At 50.6% G+C, this 20650-nt stretch overlaps 1 protein-coding gene across 8 annotated transcripts in view; it reads right to left on the bottom strand.

Annotated features, from left to right (window-relative positions):
- Nucleotides 1-20650, bottom strand: part of GREB1 (growth regulating estrogen receptor binding 1) — a 126225-nt gene that overhangs the window by 11319 nt on the left and 94256 nt on the right. For 6 of the 8 annotated variants that reach the window (XM_074341662.1, XM_074341665.1, XM_074341664.1 and 3 more), the window contains 10 exons: nt 19942-20078; nt 16480-16819; nt 15508-15623; nt 13487-13683; nt 12121-12210; nt 8689-9317; nt 6052-6154; nt 3704-3862; nt 2633-2775; nt 393-554 (listed from right to left, as the gene is read on the bottom strand). In XM_074341662.1, the coding sequence (XP_074197763.1) occupies nt 393-554; nt 2633-2775; nt 3704-3862; nt 6052-6154; nt 8689-9317; nt 12121-12210; nt 13487-13683; nt 15508-15623; nt 16480-16819; nt 19942-20078 (2076 nt within the window). Of the gene's footprint in view, nt 1-392; nt 555-2632; nt 2776-3703; nt 3863-6051; nt 6155-8688; nt 9318-12120; nt 12211-13486; nt 13684-15507; nt 15624-16479; nt 16820-19941; nt 20079-20650 lie in introns of those variants that run through there. The other 2 variants (XM_074341669.1, XM_074341670.1) reach the window with 2 other exon arrangements.

The following is a 20650-nucleotide window of genomic DNA, read 5'->3' as shown; positions in this document are numbered from 1 at the left end:
TGAAAGCAAAGACAGTGGGAGGGTGAACATCCACTCGGCCCCTGTTCCCTTCAGGCACTGTGCTGGTGCCTCACATTGGCTATTCCACATAAATCGCACAACAAGCTTTTGCAGGAGTTATCACTGCCCAAAGCTTATAGAAGAGGGAACGGAGGCTCAGCGGTATCAAGTGACAAGTTCAAATAACACAACTAGTGATCGATAGAGCGAGGCTCAGACCTGGCGCCGAGAGACCTCAAAGCCCATGGGCTCCTCATGAGTTCAGTCACCGTATCAGTCTCCCCACCTGCCCCGTGTGCCCTTCGCTCATCAGGAGTTACAGTCTCTGGGTCCCCAGCTCTGCGGTCACTTGCAGCCCTTGTGATTTGAATCCAGGGACCCCAAGCCAGTACCTTGTCGGTGACGAGGGGCAGCCGCATGCTCTCCAGCTGGCCTCCAGGTTGGCTGAAGACAAAGTGGTGCTCCTTGGACTTGGGGATGATGAAGTGGAGTTGGATCTCCTCTCCTAGCATGGAGTAAGAGAAGGCAAAGGCGTGCAGGGTGGACTCATAGAGCTGAGGTGCGAGGGGGAAAGGACAGAGCTTGTCATCAGAGTCTGGCCTGACTTCCCAGAAGAACCCGGGCCCGTCGTGGCCACGACTACACCGAGGTCCCTGCCACCTTTGCCCCAAGGCATCTCATGCACCATGTCCAGGCACCCTCCTAGCCCCTTGGCATGACACTGAACAGTCCTAGCAAGCAGGGACTGTCCTCATCCCCACTCGGTGGATGTGGAAACTGACATCGGGTCTTGGGCTCACTTGGATCCCCAAGTCCAGCCTCACTTCTCATCACTTCTCTAAAGAGGCCACCTCTCACTCTGTCTCTGGGCCCACACTGCCCTCCTGTGTGACCTCCCAGCCTGGCTCTGCCCAGACCCTGCTTATGCCTTCCAAAGCCTCAGTGCAGGCGTCCCCAGACCCCTTGTCCCTCCAGGCTTGTGGCCAGTCTGTGCTGTGTCCTCCTGGGAGTCACGGAGGATGGACACGGGCCAGGATACACGGGCTGTGATGCCCTAGTGTGGCTCTACTTTGAAAGAGCAGAGATGAGTGAGAAACAGATTCTGACCCAGGGAGGGAGCAAAGAGGGATGTAACCGAGGAAGTTTCATTAAGTCTTCCTCTCAGGGGAGCCTGGACAGAAGAAGGAAAAAGAACAGAACGGGTAGAGGCACGGAAATGCCAGCAGGGAGCTAGCGTGTGCTCCTCGGTGCTCCTCAGGGGCCTGGCTTCACGTCCCCTGCAAGGGTGGCCCAGACCCCGGCCGCCCGGACACAGACCCAGCCCGCCCCACTTCTCCAGGCTCTGTTCATTCATTCACTGCTGACCGTGAAGTGACCAGGGACTAAACCCTTCAAGTCTCTCCAGCTCTTTAACTTTCAAAATCAAGAAAATGTTTTCACTTCTATCTTTCTCTGCCTTGAAAGAAAAACTTCATGTCCAAGGGAGAAAAATGTTAGGAAAGTTTATCTGCGGCAAATGGGATTTCTGCTTATTTGTAATCCTGTAAAAAACCACTCATATGTATTTTTTAACTTTGTTGATGATAAAATTGCATCGTTACAAAAAATCTGTGCTATTAAAAAGAATACTGCCCACCTTCATCTCCTGGGACCACCCACCCTTCACTCTAAGCTCCAGCAACACGCACTAGAATCACTTCTAATTCCCCAGAGGCCCCTTGTCTCCCCTCTATTGCACGTGCTGTTTCCTTCCCCTTTCGTCTGCCTTGGCCCCATGGCAAACTCTTATTGATTCTAAAAAACCGTCCTCTGCTCCCTGCCCAAAATAGTATCTTCATTTATAAAATGAGGCTAATGATACTGCCTTGTGGGGTTTTAGTGAGAATTAAGTTAGAAAACTGACAGCATGGTTCCCTAACCAGTGCACCTTGTGCGGATCACAGGTGTAGCTTGAACACAAACCCTTTCCCGGGTCCAGCCGGAGCTTGGACGGCCAGAGTCCTGGGTCAGTGGCCTTATCCATTCACCCAGGGTTCAGGGACGGCAAACATCACTTTCTATCGTGAAAAAAGGTTGGGAAGTACTAGTATATAAGAAGTGCCTGGCATGTAGTAAGTGCTCAGTAAGTGCAAATTCCTCTCCTTCGCTACATAATTTCTACACTTCAACCACATTGCTTTGCCTGGCAGCTTTACACTGCTCTGAAGTGTTGCTTAAATGCACCTCTCCACCCCTAGACTGTGAGTCTTGAGGATGGGGACAAAGTTTCTTCATCTCCGAGTCAGGGTCTGGTACATAATAAGCACTCGGTAAATGTCTGTCGTACTGAACTTAATTGAAGTTGCTAAGATGTAAAGAAAATTCCGACATCTACAGTCAGTTAACTTTGCCACTAATAAGTGTGTAATCCCAGGGCAATTACTCTTCTGTAATGTCAGCAATCATTTCAGAGATGCTAGAAGGGAATGGAGGAGACAAGTGGACCAGGAAGGAAGGGCTTCCAGAACTTTCCATCTCCCAACTTCGGAATGAAAATGTAAGGAGAACAGGGAAACCACAGAATTAGCCGAGGCGTGGCACGTGGCAGAGAGCCATGGGGGACACTGCTGGAGCCACGGGGCCTCGGTCCTACCTGGTAGCGGGGGTGGAATCCCATGTACTGGTGGCACTGCTCGCAGTGGTGGTATGTGTTGTACGCCGCATACTTGGACAGCCTCATCCGCGCCGTCTGACGCCGCACGTACAGGTCCTCCGGCTTCCGGTACATCCCTCTGTCTGCACAAAAGAGCAGCGCTGAAGGGCAGCAGGAGGCAGGACAAATGCTCCCTCCTGTGCCTATGCAAACTGAAACGCTGTGGCAGGATTTTGGGTGACCGCCTGTCACCCGTTTGCCCCGGGGCGACTCGGGGTCAGAGTCTCAGTGGGATAAACTAAGAGGCTACGTTCACATGGTGTCTTGACTCATGGACCTACGGATGTTTCATAAACACATGTTCTAGAATTTGCTCCATAACAACATATATCGATTGCCGACGTAAAATGCAAATACTGTAAAGCATGTGAATCTCCTGCCTGTTTTCAGGTGACTTAGCAGAATTAAGATTTTAACACTCAACCTCCATTAGAGAAGGTCTAGGTGAAGAATCCTTCTATGAAAGTGATCTATTCTGGGAGCAATGAAGATAAAATTGTTGGCTTGCAGTGGAGACTGGTGAGTATTTTCCTCTCACACCGCATTCAACCTAAATTTTCTAGTCAGTACTTAGACTCACACTGGCCACTCACATCCGATGATTGCTGCCGGCGACCCTGAAACCAGCAGGGTCACAACAGTGTGAAAGTCACCAGTCCCCGAAGGAGGGAGAAAATGAGAGACAAAGACAGAGAGGGAAACAGGTGCATTTTGTTACAACAAACCAAATTCACAGAGAAACATACATGTCTTTTTTGTCTAGTGACCAAAACCTCCAGAATATTCCAAGCAGGACAAACCATCCAGACTGTCCTCACCATTATTCCGCCCCGACTGAGCAGCAGGTCTCCCTGTCCCATGAGGGGGCAACCTCAGCTCCTCACCAGGCTCTGCCAGTTCACCCACCACCACCAGATAAGTTCATCACTAACAAAATGCAGCTCATCCTTTTAAGAGACCACTCCCGTGTCCTCTGGAAGAAGGTGGAAGCCAGAGATTGGAAAATCTGACCTTCGCTCTTTATGCTCTGATGGTGAGAACAAATCAGACTGGCGTCCTCGTACTTCGGGTCGTGGATGATGTAGTCAAAAGGCAGCTTCTTGAAGAGCTCCAGGTCTGGCCAGGGGTCACCGAGCTGGAGGTAATGCCACTCTGACTCTTCTGTGAGGTCTACGGGATGGGTAAGAACACAGACAGGTGGCAAGACAGGAATGTCAACTGTGCACGAGGATGACGCTGGGAGTGGAGCTAACGTGGTGTCTACAGGTTCCCAGGGGCCCTCCACTGGGCCTCAGATGCTCCCGCACACGTCCCGTTTTCAGGATTGTTCTAACTTGGCAAGAAGCTGCATTCAGATCTATCTGTCTGCAGAGGAACAATTGTATGCTGTTTCCTACGGGGTGGGTTTGCTCTTCTGTCTACACTAACTTCAGCTCCTCCCAATGTACCTGCCCCAGTGCTCTGTGCCCTGAATACATCACACTGGTTCCCACCACCAGTGGAACTTAACGTAGTTCTCTCTCTTGCACTTATATTTAAATGCTACCCATCCAGGAAGGCCCAACTCCTATCGCTCCACCTTGAGAAGGCCTCTTCTAAGTGCTCAGGCCCGTTGGTTTCCCCTGCTGAAGGCCAGCACTCCTCATGGCCCAACCACATTTTGCCGTTTGCTGTGTATTACCTTACATTCTAATTGGTATTGTCTATGACGCTCACCAAATGTTTATTGGCTAAAAGGTAAAAAAAAAAAAAAAAATCTAGTTGGTCTAACTCAAACTTATGTGACATTGATTTTATAGATATGATATACATATTATATATATGACATTGATATATATCACTGTATATATCTGTATCTATCCTGCTATATTGTACACATGGGCAGAGTACACACCCAAAAGAAAGATAAAAAATAAGGATAGAAGAGGGAGAGGAATGTTTCTTGTGTATTTAATAGGTGCTCTGGGCTTCATATGTGTAACATCATTTAGTCTTCACGACAGCCTATAAAACAAGAATTATGCAATTTTACCAAAGGGAAGCCCAAGGAAATAAGAGAGAATTTGAGAAAATAGTCTTTGAAGTTTAACAGACTGGGTTTAAATCCTGTCTTTATCGCTGGTAAATCCAACAAAATGAGGAGATAGAAACTCAGCAGACCTGATAACTTCCATCTAAAATACAGTTCCGCACTATGGGAGAAATCGTGGAAAACTCGGTATTTAGATGAAGAGCCAAAAAGCCTCTTTCCCTTCTCCTTCAAAGGAAAGACGAAGGGCTGGATGGGCTTCCTTGGTTAAAGTCAAAACTCAGAGTCGGGAGCATCTAAAGAAGTTGTGTGTGTGGAAGTGGCAGGACTGCCTTCCTTGTCAAGGCTGAACACACTACATGGATAGACCACATCTTCCTTATCCACTCAACTGCAGACGGACGTTTATCCATCAGTGGACGACATATGGTTGTTCCTATGTCTTGGCTATTGTGAATAATGCTGCAATGAACATGGTAAGTATGTGAGGTGATGAGAATATTCATTAGAGTGACTGTGATGATTTCACAGCGTATATCAAATCACCAAGCTGTACACCTTAAACAGGCACAATAAAACAGAAGCGCTGTTAGGTGCCAGTGCAGCTTACTGGTACACTTCCTCTGCGACACACATGGGACTCCCCACACAAATCCTCATTCCCAGAGCAATAGGTTCATGTACCAGGCCAGGTTTCTGGGCCACTGGAGGGACAATGAAAGAGAAAAATGGAGATGTTTTACAATTAGCCTAAAACAGCTGTTCACCTTAATCAGGGTAAATTTTGTTCTGTGAGTGACGAGAAAAGGCTATTCCCCGCGTATCATGTATTTCCATTCTGCCCCCGGATATGGACCCAGGTGCTCAGTGGCCTGAGTGGGAACCCCACCGATGGACAAGTCCACCTTCCAGAGTCAGCACCCAAACCTAGTTTAGTTCCAACTCTGCCCCCTCCCTGCTGGGCTCCTGGACGTGTTACTTATCAGGAAAACGGAGTAACAATACCTATCTCTTGATGTGGTGCAGAAAACTAAATGTGGTCATTTATATAAAGCATCTAGCACAGTGTTTGACATTTGGAAGGTCCTCAGTAAACAGCAGTTATTTTTAGGGCGGTAATTTTATCCCCACCAAGGCCTCCCAGGCACTGTTCTCGTATTGAGCAAAATAACTACAAGGGAAAGATAAAAGCACTCCTACAAAGGCCCTCAGGACGAGTCTAACCAGGAACCTGAGAATTCCATCTTGAAAGTAAAAGCCATAACCAGAGTCACTTGAGAAATGGACTAAAGACCATTTCGAGCCCAAGCGCCACCAGCGGATAACTCACTGATATTGATCTCTTCTTCGTCGTAAACATCCACTTCCGTCAGCCGAATGAGCATTCTGGACAGGATGCTGAGGAACTGCAGGTAGGCGCCTGTTTTCCCAATCTGTAAAGACAGTAAGTTGGAGCCAACCGTCAGCACACCGGTGCTGGCTGGGGCGCCTGCCACGCCTCCTGTCATCCATCTTTCTTAAAGATCTCACCTGATTAAGATGAGGGCCGGAGGGGAAACAAAGACTTGTGAGGGAAAACGTGGCCTGAAGAAGCAGGCAGATAGGCAGACTCCCATGGGCAGGAGACCCACCCACCTACAAATCACTGCAAATGCCTTTTCAGTTTTAACTGGCCCCATTTTTTAAGCTGTTAGAAACCGGACTTCATCACAAGCTGAACAAAGGTTGCTTCAAAAAACAGACTGCCCATATAAAACATAATATCTTAAAAGAGTCTTGCATAATTGCACATTGCTATTCTTAAATTAAGCGATGTACCTGCAGAAAGATAACAAAATTCACTGTGGAAGACGTAAAAAGTTGGCATCACATTTCTTTCCTCCTAAGTCCAGGAAAATAAATAAAAGAATTTTCTCTTCTGCCTTCTCTTTCTTCTTGTATTAGAGAGGCCCCTGCTCCCTCAAGCCCAGCACTTGGCAAATCCAATATACCTGGTCTTAGTTCACTGAAGTTACAACTGGTTAAATAGGTACCCCTCCCCGACGTGCTACTCTCAGAATGTGCTTTCAAATTTCTTAGCTCAGTGCCTAGATCATGGTAAGTACTCAACAAATGTTGGTGAATGGAAAAAACTAACTTTAAGAAGAAAATATGAAACACAACCAGGGGGAGCTTCAGAGAAAATATTTGCAATACATACAATTGATCAAGATTTAAAATTTATCATCTAAACAGCTCCTACAAAGCCAAAGAAAAAGTCAAATGGACCAAAGGAAAAACAAACAAGAGAAACAAACCAGAAAGTCAGCAAAGACATGCCAATGACCAATAAACATACAAAAATAGATTCACCCTCACTAATAAAACTATGATACACTCTTTTCCAGTATCAAATAGGCAAAAATTTTAAAGATTAATGACATTCAGTAATGCAAGGGTATGGAGAAACCAGGACTCCTTTTTTAAAAACTTTTAATTTTTTCCTATTTTTAAAAAATCACTAAAAGGAATATATGCCCATTTAAAAGGTCACAGGGAAATATACACAAGATCTTATGGTAGCTCATAGAGAAAAAATGTGACAATGAACATATATATGTTCACGTATAACTGAAAAATTGTGCTCTACACTGGAATTTGACACAACATTGTAAAATGATTATAAATCAATAAAAAATGTTAAAAATAAATAAATCAATAAAAGGTCAAGAAATACAGATCCAAAATAAAGCAGAGTAAAGTCGCAAACCCCAGCCCCCTCCCCACGTAACTACTTCACACCCCTCCTGTCAGGGAGTTTTTAGACTTTTTCACACACGCAGACATGCGCATGCACTGGTATTTTTTTTTTGTAATTGATGTTACACTATGTATATTTTATTCTGCAATTTGATCTTTAACATTTGACTATCTTAGAGAAATGTCCATGCCAGCACATAAAGACCCAGCTCAAACTTTCTGTGGTTGAACTGCACGATGCTGCTTAATCCAAATGGATTCAACCAAACGTGACCCATGGAACTTAAGTTGTCTCCAGTTTGGTTTTTTTTTTTTTTTTACTGCTGTCAACAATACAAAAATTAGCGTTCTTACACATCTTTGTGGGGGCTTGTGCTCCTTGGGATAGATTCCTGGAAAGGGAATGAACGTGCTAAGTGAAAAGCAAGCATGTCCTGAATTGAGACAGTGATGATGATGGTGACAATGACAATGCCTTCTAGGGGTCGGGCCATATTCCCGGTGCCCTACAATTATTCTCCTGTTTGAGGGCTCCATTTTTGTCATCAAGGTGCTATTAGTTTCCTCATTCTCAGATGAGGACCATAAGGCACAGAGAAGGCTGGAACCGGCCCAGGGTGTTAGGTGATGTTTTAGTCCAAATCTAAGCCCCAGCCGTTCCCTCAGGGCCCACCTTCCACTCCTGCACTGTCTGGCCAAGACCTGATACCCACCTCGTGTGTCCTCCTCACGTGGTCACGACACTTGACACTCACACCTCCCAGGTTCTGCCAGGCTGATGGGTGAAACAGTCTTTTGTTGTTGGAAAAACGCAAAGAGCTGGAGGATGGAGACAGGCCTCCTGCCACCCTGTCCTGTTTCACCAAAGTCTTGCAGGGCAGAACCAGGGGTTGGGCTCCATTGCCAGAGTAGGAGTGAACTGTACACACTGGCTGTGAGGACTGAGTGCAATAACGTGGGAAATGCAGAACTGTAGTCTGAAGGAGCAGGAGGCACTCGCAGAGAACCCCTCCACCCACGCATGACACAAAGGAGAAAACTGGGGTCAGAGGATGGAGGTCACCCCGCCGTGGGGGACAGGGAGATCTGCCCACTCATCTACTTTGCGACATCAGAGATTCCGCTGCAGAAATAGCAGACACGAATAGGGGATGCTGTCGGCCCCAAACCTGCCTCTGGGCGGGAATACAAGCCCCCAGGCAGTCCGACCGCACAGGGCGGCACCCACCTGGGGGGGCCCGCTGAGCAGCAGGCGGCGCGGGTGGAAGCCGTCCACGCGGCCCTCGGCGCGGTTGCCGTAGTCCATGTGGCTGGGCCGGGGCACCGTCCACTGCCGGTAGTACAGGGACTGCTCTGTGGACGTCATCGTCTTGCTGAGCAGCGGCCGGAACGAGCTGGCCCACACGACCGAGTGCGAGGGCAGGAGCGAGGCGGCCTTGGGCAGGCCGCTGCTGTCGGTGGCCGTGACCATGTCGTACACCAGCTTGGGCAGGAAGACTATGGGCGGCTGCCGGCAGGCCTTGGTCATGGAGCACTGGGAGGCCTGCAGGACAAGCGGCCCGGCGGCAGGCACCATGGACGAGGAGGACGAGCCCGAGGAGGAGAGCTGGGAGGAGGACGAGGGGGCCGACCTCCGGATGCTCCGCCGGCAGGTCCTGAGGCCGGGGTCCGGCGGGGGGGCCAGCCCGGGGCTGTGCCGGCTGATGACGGCGGGCGGCTCCCACCCGGCCCGGAGCCTCTGTCTCTCACCGGGGGCCCTGCCCTCCTCTGTGGGGCCGCCGGGCGGCGGGGATCGGGCCTGCTCCCCCTGCGAGGGCCCCGCTGGGGGTGCTGAGGAATCACCGCAGAGCGCAGAGCCTGGGGAGAGACGGTCCATCAGTCAAGGCCCTGAAACCGCAGCTCCTGCTTAGGCAGCGCTGACTACCTTCACTCGACAGTTACTGGGAATTTCGTCAATGAATCCCACCTCTGGTTAAACAGAGACTCTTCTGCCCTTCTGAGAAAGCCAGGAGGTGCTTCGGGGAGAGGGCCAGCACTACTCGCCTGGGCCCACGCACGCCGCAATGGCCTCTCCTCTGCACCCCTGCCCGGTCTGTCCCGGAACCCCTCACCTCCAGCACTCAGCCTACACGCCTACTCCACTTCTGTGCAGGTGGCTTCTGGAGCTCAAACCTCCCCTCTGCACAGCACAGTGATGTTTCTGGTTCAAACTGGCAGTGAAACTCACAGGACTGAAAAGGTTTGACTAAAGCTACAGTCACTCAGCTTCCAGAAGAGTTCAAGCAGCAGGACAGCAGCCACCCAAAGGCAGGGTTTCTTTTGCCCTCTCCCCGACGTGGACCATGCTGAGGGCCATGGTGAGTGTGAGTCCCTGGACACCCAGGAGCCACACGCTGGTCCCTGTCTTTTATAGTAAGCCAGCCACGTACGTCCAGGGCCTGCATGCCAGCTCCAAGCAGCCCCGCAGACCTCATCTCCACAGGAACCACATCTATGTCTCAGCTTTGCCATTTTCCAGGAGACGAGGGAGACTGTTTCCCAGGCAGGCCTGATATCCTTTTGCTACCCTCCTGGGAGAGGCCGAGCCCCTCCCCACGGCACTCGGTTCAGCCTGCACGCTGCTCACCACACGGCTCAGGCAACCTCCCCGCTGGATCTGAGCGCCCCAGGCTTACGCAGCCCCCAGCCTGCATCTGGCTCAGGTACAGACTGCTCATGGAAGGAGGAGCTGCGGCACCTGCCTGTCCCCTCGGCTGAAGGCCTGACCCCCGATAAACTGCCTCTCCTGTGGACAAGGGACCTGAGCTGATCAGCTCAGTCAGTGGAGGAGCCGAGGACCAGGGGTAGGGAGGATGGGCATCTGGCCTGGGGAAGGGGGACAAATGGGCCCAAAGGACATCAAAGTGGCCTGAGGTTCCAACAGTAGCTCATGGGGACCCTGAGGTCTTCACCCACTCCCCTAGGTTGTGAGGCCCAGACTGGAGGACCCAGAAGACAGAGATCCACACGGACATTTCTCTCCATCCACCCTCAGACCTCAATCGGCCTGCCCTGGTTGAGTCCAAGGGGGACTCTGTCAGTCTATGAAAAAGGGACCTAGGCCTGCCCAGGCTGACTCGTGTCACCCCCCCCATCCTGACTAATGTGGCTGTGGCCAAGCCTCATTTCCCTGAGCCTCCTGAAATGTGGGGATTTCCTCATCCCTCAAATGTGGAGGGGGGTCACACCCAAGGCCACAAGAAGCATTTCATCAGAGACCCCCAAAATCTCAGGACTGTCTGGGGAATCCTAAGAAAGTCACCTCACCAGAGGAGAGAGGCTGGTTGACAGCTTAGACATGCTACTCCACCTGAAGATACTACACAGACCAGCATGTCCCAGCATCTACCAGGAAGCTGTCAGGCTGGATGGGGCGGGGGACAAAGTACCACACCTCTCTACTCTCATGTACAGGTCATCCTTCTCGGCTCACCCCGTGGCACCCTGGGTTCCCTCTACTGTGTGGGGCAGAAGGACAGATGGCTGCGGCATTTGGCTTTTCTGACTGACTCTAGCCCGTGAATCTGATCTTTCTTCGCTCACAGAGTCCAGGCTTATGTTAAGGAGGCCTCGTTCGACTCCCTCTGTGAGGGAGACCCCGCCACCTGGCCCACTGTTATCCAAGGGCTGGTGAGGAGAGGAAAGAAGAGAGGAAATCAAAGCAGCCCCCAGGCCAAACCCCCTGATGTGCCCTGACTTTTGCAGCAATGCCCTGACCGTGGCCAGGCCCACCGCACCCTGAGCTGTAGCCCTGGGACCACTCACTGTGCCCAAGCACCCCACGTACCTCCACACCCAGCGCCTCCTTTACCTGTGAAGTCTCCTGCACCTGGAATACCTTCCCCTGCAAGGCCCAAAGGCCAGCTGCTCTCCAAAACCTGCAGGGACCTCCCCTTCCCCTAAATCTGCCCTGCCCGAGACAAAATTAATTACTTCCTCCCACACGTAACCATAACATTTCACGTGTGTGAATGTGTGCAGAAAAAAACACGGCAGCCGCTATTGCAACATCACCTGGTGCAAAGGAACAACGAGTTCCCTGAGAGCAGATCCACATCTAACTTGTCTCTCAATGCCCTCAGTCAGATAGAGAGTAGATTCTCAATAAACACCTGCATTGGGAAGACGTGATACTGTCTCAGGTGTGCGGGTCCCAACTGCTCCCAAGACCGAGGCCTCCCTTAGGGCAGAGACTAGGAGCATTTTATCCACAGGCCCCACGCCCTCCACCATAAAGCGGTCTGGGTCCAGGGCTCAGGGAACATTTGCTACCCAGCGAAGTCTTCTGTGACCAGTTCTCTTAGCCTTCAGACTCAACAAGAACGCTCCTCTCCCCAGATTCCCCAAACCAACAGCTGCCGGCAGAGCGCAGGGGGCTCACCCTCTGACACCGCCTGGCACCAGCCCTGCAGGGCCCCAGGCCACGGCCTCCTCCCGGGACAGGAGCCACTGCTCCATCTCCTCGTGTACCCAGACCCCAGCCCAGAAACAAAGTCCAGCTCTTCAAAGATTCCTTCTTCCAGTTCTAGTTGAAAATAAAAGGTCTCTTTCCATTCTCTGAAATCTCACCCCCCCAAAAACAAAGGTCCTATTGTGGGATCTTTAGCCCTTGGAGACTCACTAGACGCCTTAGAGGAGATGGATGAGGACACCGAGTCGTGGGAGCAGGACCGTTCTCTCTTCACGGGGCTCCTCTTCTCCAAGGCGGAGCCTGTTTCAAAACACACCCACTGAAGACACCTCGTGATCACTGTCCTTACGTTCCCCCAGCACTTCCCAGTTTACAAAGTGCATTCACAGGTGTCATCTCTCATCCATTCATCCATCCATCCATCCATCCATCGTTTCCAGGCACCATCCTCAAGGGAGTGCTAAGGAGACAGGAGCAAGACGCAGGGCAGGCCAGCAAGGCACTTGAGGCTCCATGGGGCTCCTGCCCAGGGGCCAGGCTCCCACCCAGCACAGGGAGGCAGGACCAGGGAAACTCCTGGGAGAGGTGACCTTGAGCCAAGTCCTGACAGGCTGGCAGGAGTTTCCAGGCAGAGCACGGAGCAGAGGGAACTCGAGCAGTGGGGAGAGCACCTGTGTGGCCCAGAGGTGATAGAGCAGGGCACAGCCATGAGTTGAGTGCGGCCAAGAGCTGAGGGTGCGGCGTAGGGGCCAAAAGCCAAGAGGAGCAGATGGTGAGAGAACAGAGGTGGGTGGGAGATGCTGGGAGTGTGGATTCATCCCATAGGCAACAGGGAAGTGGAGGCAGTTTCACGTCAAGGTCAAGTCATGACTGTGAAAGGTTCCTACAGCAGCAGGGCATCTGTCGGGTGGGTCTTTCCATCCCCATTTTCCAGATACACCATCTGAGGCTGGGAAGGGTGACATGACCCATCAAAGCCACACAGCCAGAGATGGAGAGGGGAGAGGAGTCCCGGTTTTCAATCTCTCTCTCTGCTACATCACAAACGCTTTGCGTGTTTGTAGTAGCAGCTTTTAATTTTTTCTCACTATGCTGTTGACTATAGCCAAATGAAATGCACTGCTCTGATGTTTGTGTTCTATGCAAAATATGGTGTTGGATTTTGATGTCTGCAAATGAAACCGGCCAGTTTTCATAAATCCCAATAATGGACAGGTCCCGTTAATTCGCACAGAGGAAATAAGTGATGGAGTCTTCCACTTGGCAGTAACTCCACCAGCAATTCGAACAGAGCATGAACTTGAACCCTAAGAAGTCTCAATTCTTCTTCCTATTCTTTAAGAATTCTAGAGCTAGGAAGAAACGATAGGGATTTCCATTCTCTCACATCACCAAAAATTAGGGGAAAAAAGCAGGATCTGAATTCATTGAGGGATTTGCCGTTTCCCTCAAAGACGGATCTAGGTCATTCTCACCCGGAGCTGCAAGCAGCAGACAGTTCCCGGGTCACACCGAGCAGGGACGGCTGTCTAGACTCGCGCGGGGACATGCGGGGTGAGGGCTCGGCCACCCTCACCTTCGGTCACCAGCTCCTCGTCCTCGTCCGTGCCGCTCAGCTTCTCCGCGTCGCTCTCCAAGGCCTCGTTCTGGGCCCCCTTCTCCAGGGGAGCCTCGTTGCTCACAAAGTAGGCGGCCAGGCCCAGCTCCTGCTCCAGGGCTGTCCTCACCAGGCAGGAGGAGTTTATCAGCCGCAGGTCACAGTACCTCAGAGACCTAGAAGGACACAGAAGAAGGTGTCTATCCAGTGCCTTCCACAAAGGAGGCACCGCTCCATGCTGGGGGACCAGCACCCTGCGTTCCTCAGTGGGCCCCTAGGACTGGTGCACACTTTGTCACCGTGAGCCCTTAGCAGCCAAGTCTGTTTGATTGTGAGTCTCTGGGGGCACCTGCTGTGTGTTTAGCCTGGTTCTGCCTGGAATCAAAAGAGCACTGACTTTCAGGTCAGATGAAAATGAGGCTTGAGCCCCAGCTGTGCCACTTCGAGCAACAGAACCCTCAGTCAGCTGGGCAATTTCTTGGAGGCTCAGATTTTTTTCATCTGAACGATGGGAATAAATATTAATGACCAGCTGAGTGCACTATTGTGAGGATTATCTGTAATAAGTGGACATTTCATTATTCAATCAACATTTAAAATGTGCCCAGGACCATGCCTCATGCAAGGGAGGGGACAGCAACCAAGGCATCGCCATATTGTATACGACTCTGTCTGGGAAGACGCCTCAAGGAGTAACGGAATTCACAGAGGAGTGGGCACGGTGGACAGGCCAGGGCAGGGCTCGGGGTTGTGGAGGAGAAACCGCAGAGGATTTGGCGGGGAGAGAGGCAGAAGTGGGTTCTAGTCGGGCTCTGCAACTTACTGCTCCTGTGACCTCAAGGCAAATGACCTTTCATTTGCTCACCTATAAAGCAGGACAGTAATACTACGGTTGCCAGGGGCAAACGCTAGGAGAGAAGTCTAGCCCAGTGCCTGATACAAAGAAGGAACCCAATAAATCCTCGCTCAAATTTAAGATATTTTGTTTATTTATTTTGGTTTTTCATGGGAGGAGGTAATTAGGTTTATTTACTTATTTAATTTGCAGGAACATGGATGGACCTGGAGATTGTCATTCTAAGTGAAATAAGCCAGAAAGAGAAAGAAAGATACCACATATCACTCATATGTGGAATCTAAAAAAAGAGAAAAAGAGGACACAAATGAACTCATCTATGAAACAGAAACAGACTTGCAGACACAGTAAACAATCTTATGGTTACCTGGGGGAAAGGGGATGGGAAGGGATAAACTGGGAGTTTGAGATTTACAGATACTAACTACTATCTATAAAATAGATAAACAGCAAGTTCATACTGTACAGCACAGGGAACGATATTCAAGATCTTGTAGTAACTGACGGTGAAAAAGAATATGAAAACGAGTATCTGTGTGTTCACGTATGACTGAAGCATTATGCTGTGCACCAGAAACTGACACAACGTTGTAAACTGACTATAATATACCAAAAAAAAGATAGATTAAGACATTGTCTTAGTCCTTACGGAGCCGAGGAATGGAAGAATTCCTCCAAGTGAAGCAGCAACCACCCAGCTCAAACGTCCTGGGCCACCTCTGCCCGGCCTGTGGGCACGCAGCGTGCAGCGCCCTCGTGAAGCACGGCGTGCGGCCCAGTGGAAAGCAGCCAGCAGCCCTGGAGCCCGCCCACCGGCTTCGTCTCTGTAAACCTCAGTTTCTTCATCAGCTACAGGGTGTCCACCCACAGAGCCTGGCAACAGCCCCCGCGCCCCACCCCCCACGAGCCCCAGGGGTGCCCATCTGAGAATGAGGAAGAGCTGCCCGGTCTCAGACACACTTCACGGCATCTGCTGGAAAACCGTCACCATAAAGATGCAAATCTATGATGGTGATGATGGTGGTGATGTGAATGTGCCGCCTAGAGTTGGGCAGCGGAAGCGCGGCCTGGCAACCCCCCACCCCACCCCCGCTGTGGGCCAGGCAGCCGGCTCCTCAGGACCTGCCAGCACAGCCCCACTCACCTGGGCAAGGACTCCCCGTGTGGGTCCATCCCACTGAAGATGAGGATGCAAGGCAGGCCCTCCAGCTCCAAGTACGTCTGAGGCCTCCACTCCGCATCCTCAATTTTCTGCCACATCTGCAGATAATTAAAAAGAAATAAAGCTATAGGACGCCTGCCTTCCCAGCTAGCCCAGCTCAGGGGCCCCTGATGTCCTCCTCCTGACTTAAACCCCCGCAGTGCATCCTCTGATTTTTATCAAATTTATGCTGCAAATAAGCATATCGTCACTTCACCACGGGATTCCCAGCCACACAGGACACTGCCCGACACATATCAGCTGTTCTTTGAGAGAAAGTATACACTCCCGACTATCTAATATTCAGGCTGTGTTCCCTCCACTGTGGTGCTGGGCCTTCATGGTTTCTGCTCAATTATTCTCTCAATACTCTTGCCCTAACTCTTTGGCATCTTCCATCCCTTGTAGGTTTAGTGAGAAACAACCAGGGCCAGGTACTGTGCTAGTTTGGGGGCTGAGGTGTGTGGGGGTGGTCCCTGCCCTTCAGGAGGAGGAGCCAGATGACAGGCAGGGAAAACCAAACCTGCCCCATGCTGGGGCTATGAGGCAAGTAGAGGGAAGGGAGGCTTCTTGAAAGAAAAGACACTGAGTTGAATTCTGCAGGCTGATGGGCTTTGGTTAAACAAAGGACAAGAATAAATGAACCCCCAGGAAGAAATAAAAGCGTGCCACAGCCCAGAAGTTTGAACCAGCAAGACAGTGTGTTTTGGGGGAGCAGTATTTATAAGTAAATGGGGTCCAGCTGGACCGAAAGATGTAGGCAGGGATATGGCCCGAGAGGTGGCTGGAGGGGTGGCTGGGTGGGCAGAGGCCACGTTAATGAGTCTGTCACCACCCCATCCTCCTCCCCTCCTCTTGGTTGCCATGCTCCACCCTCCAGGACTCCCAGGACCCTGTCACCCCGCCTGTCCCCACCTTGAGCTGCTTTAAGAAGTGCTTCCCGACAGTGATGCCAGAGCTGGGGTTGCCCAGGATGATCTCAAAGTGCTCCTCCAGGGCCAGACGCGCCCGCACGTGGGCCAGCCGCTCGTAGGCCACGGCGGCCAGCGGCGAGCAGGGCACCCGCAGCAGGACCATGAGCCCGTGGCCGCAGGGGCACTGCTTCGGGGAGTTGATGAGGTTCTGCGTGATCTCCAGCGTCTCCACTGACGTGTAGTTCTTCATCTGTGAGAGGCCGCGCACGGCCATCATAGCGGCCGCGTAGTGCTGCACGAGAACAAAGGTCCTGATCACCGCGCTGTGCAGGCGGGGAAACCTGCAACGAACAGAGAGACCACGCCGTGACCCGGGGCTGCGACCCCCAGAGACACCCGGGGCACTCCGCGGAGAGGGAGGCCTTCCCGGGGCAAACGAGTAACCAAGACATCTGCCATCTCGGGCACAGGCGACTCTCAGATTACAAACAACGGCGCTGCCTTTTGAAGCTGGTTGTTTGGAACCTGAAATAGAAGGTTTCCTTAGAAGTCAAGTCACAATCTGCTTTGTCATTTCCAGCTAGAAAACAGAAGCAAAGGTTTGTTGTTGTTGCCGTGCTTGCCAGCACCTGGCACATAGTAGCTGCTCACTAAAGATCTGTTCAATGACTAGATGAATGAGAAAAATAAGGGGGAGGGTGTAGGTCAGTGGGAGAGTGCATACCTAGCATGCACGAGGCCCTGGGTTCAATCCCCAGTACCTCCATTAAAAAAAGAGAAATAAATTAAAAAAAAAACCTAATTACTCCCCCCCCCAAAAAAAAGAAAAAGAAAAAATAATAAATGCCTATCATCAGCTTAATTTATAGTTCCTTGAGTTAGGTAATTTGCCCCAGGTTCCCAGTCGAAATAAGAGAGCCACCAGTAATCAGAATGTAAGTGCAGCTACCACACACCCCAGATTTGCGGGGACTATCCTAAAGGCATATCATTCATTTCAAGTATTATGAGTTGTTAGAAATGTAACTAAATGTGATTCTAATTTGACAGGTGAATTACAAATCCAAATGCATCCAGTAAGACCAAGAATCTTAGTTTTCAGAAACGGTGGTTACCATACGTCTCCACACAACTCCTAGGAGCTTGCATCATTCCCTACACCTCAGCATTCCAGAGTTTGACATTCTCTTCCCACTCAGTGAAATGTAAATTTCAACCTCTGTGCAATACTTACAGTTTAATAGAGGGGAGAGAGGAGAGGGAGGATGGTGGTGATGGTGACGGTGATGGTGACTCTTATGGTGGACTGGTGACAGTGATGGTGATGGAGATGGAGATGATGGTGATGGTGATGATGGTGGTGATGATAGTGATGGAGATGATGGTGATGGTGATGGAGATGATGTTGATGGTGATGATGGTGGTGATGGTGATGATGGTGGTGATGGTGATGATGGTGGTGATGGTGATGATAACAGTGGTGATAGTGATGGTGGTGGAGGTGATGGTGATGGTGGTGGTGATGGAGATGGTGGTGATGATGGTGATGGCAGTACCTAACATGAGCATGTAATGTGAGAGAGCAGAGCCAGGTGCTGCACTTAATGTTTCAGATGTGTTGATTGATTTAATTCTCCCAATATCCCTAGGAGGTAGGTATTGTCCCCACAGAGGACTGAGAAACTTTCCTAGTCTCATAGCCAATAACTGACAGACCCAGGACTCAAACGCAGGGGCGTGATCTTGGAGCCTGAGCGCTCAGTGCACAGCGGTTCCTGACCCAGCACGTGTTTATTTCATGAAACTCTCATAAGAAGCCACTAGGAAAGTGGGTTTGCTCTACAGATGAAGGTACAGAAGTTCAGACAGGTTCAACGATTTGCCTAAAGGTAAAACTAAGAAAGCAGAGCGCCAGGATGTAGGGTACTGTGGTCGGTCTGGCCCCCTGCCAGCTGTGAGGCCTGGCTCGGTACGGCTGAGTGGGTCTATTGTTTTGGAGTCAAGTGACCAGGATTTGGTCTGGCTTCACTGTAAACCCCCAACATGACTTTGGGCAAGTGACCTAACCCAAGTCTCTCTTTCTCTGCCAAATGGGGATAACAGTGTCTCCTATCTCACTGAGCCGTTCTGAGGATTTCAGGCAATAAATGTAGAGTCCAGGCCCAACGCCTGCAGCTCACAAAGCACTCAACACACGTCTGCTCCCTGGGGAGAAGCGAGGGAGCCAGGCAGGGAAGCAGAGACAGGGCCAAGGCCAGTTCTCACAGCCCCACTGTAAAACCATAGAGGGTGTCTCCCCTCAGTGAGCTCTGACGGCTCAGCTGCCGTGCATGAGGTGGAGAAGTACCCTGATTAACTCCATCAGCACCACAGAGCCAAGAGGGATTTAGTTTCTCAAAGGGTGCCGTGGGGAACACTGAGCCAGATGCTGCATGCTGTAGCCGTCTCCTGGAGATTTACAGCACAGGAGGCACACAGGAGGCCCTGAGAACCCTCATGGGAAAAGAACTTTGTTAAATGTAAGGTTTCTCAAACACAGATGACCATGGAACCCCTGTTGGCATAACAGCTAATAGTATGTAGCAGTGCACACTGGAACACAGTTTGGGAAGCTCATGTCTACTTTGATCCCTTTTCCAGCCAGTGAGGAAAATGAGGTGCCACATGGGGAGAGCCTGTTCGACACCGCCAATGAGCAGCAGAGCCACCCATTTAGTTTTGTAACAGACAGGCTACCAAACTTGGCCCGGCTCTACAACGTATATAAACTACACACATGTCAGTGCTTAACCTCCCGGAGCCTCAGTTTCCCCATCTGTAAAATGGTGTCATTGTTAACTACCTCCCGGCTCTGCTGTGACAAGGTTAAAGAGGCAAGCTGTAGAGTCGCACAGACTCCGGGTTCACACTCAGGTCTGCCACCTGCTAGACGTGTGGCCTGAGAGAAAGCCATGGTGTCCCTCTGAGCCTCAGTTTATTTGCATAATGGGAATAATAGTAATAGTAAGTGGCTCGCAGAGGCCGTGAGGACTAAATACAACAACGAAAGTAAGGCTCTTGGAACGGGGATGGGCGCAAAATAAGCACTCGGCAGATTATTCCAAAGGACACGGACATGGACACGAAGCTGACTGTGACTGCCACCATCTCTTCCTTTACGCCTTTTGATATCTTGCCTCCCATTTTCTTGCCCTCCCTCGAGTCTCAGACATGCAATCCAACATTCCAGCATATTTCTGCCCATTCTTATCTCTAAAATTTTCTGTTGTTCTGCAATAGCACAACAGAGATGTCACCGTCACAAAATGCAGGTTGAGAAAGAAACCAGGGTCCCTTTAAGGGGGGGACTGAGTCACCCAAGAAGGGAGGAAGATGGACCCCTTCCCAGAACTCCCTGGCTACACATTCCTCACCTTGTACTTGACTACTGAGCATTGTCAGTAATTTCAAGAGAGAGGTGTACCTTTTTCCCAAGGCGGTGACCATGGCCTCAAAGGAGCTGTCGTATCTGAGCAAGGGGAGGCTATGTCCTGAGAGGGTGGACTCGATGAACTCGGACAGCCCGAAGTACCTCTTATTCTCATGATACAGCTCTACTCCCTAAAACAGAGAAGCGCGTGGGTCATGGACACATTGTATTTGAGGGGACTGGGAGGGTCACATGCTAGGTGCACAGGAGAGCTGGAAGGGCATCTTGATCGAAACTGGGCTGACTCTGCAGTCCCTCTGATGACATTTTATAAATGTCTTTTCCTCTGCAGACCCAGAGCACAGAGCACTCCTTGTGTAAAGGCCGGTGCCTCCCCATTAGCTGAGACTTTTCGGTTCATTTGACCCCAGTACCTTTGTCAGTTTTGTCTTTTTTTTTTTTTTTAAACACACAACTTCCTTTGTTAAAATTGCTTCTTTCCAACAATTTTAGCTGGTTTTAGGAATAGGCAAATCAACTCTCTTGCATTCAGCTGCTGTTAAATCAGCAGAAAAAAATGCCTTTATCTAACCAGTTTTACTCACACTGACAAAATTCCCCCCAAACCCACATCAGAGATTATCAAACTTCAGAGCAAAGTTGGGGGAGGCCGTTAGAATTACAAAGGCACGAGCTTCACCCTCCAGCAGCACAGTGGCTAAGTGTGAGGACCATGGAATTGGCTGGACTGATTCACTTCCCG

The sequence above is a fragment of the Camelus bactrianus genome, chromosome 15 (genome assembly GCF_048773025.1).
Source record: "Camelus bactrianus isolate YW-2024 breed Bactrian camel chromosome 15, ASM4877302v1, whole genome shotgun sequence".
Lineage (NCBI taxonomy): Eukaryota > Metazoa > Chordata > Mammalia > Artiodactyla > Camelidae > Camelus > Camelus bactrianus.
The sequence above is the reverse complement of the archived record's forward strand: the minus strand, read 5'-3'. Positions and strand labels throughout refer to the sequence as shown.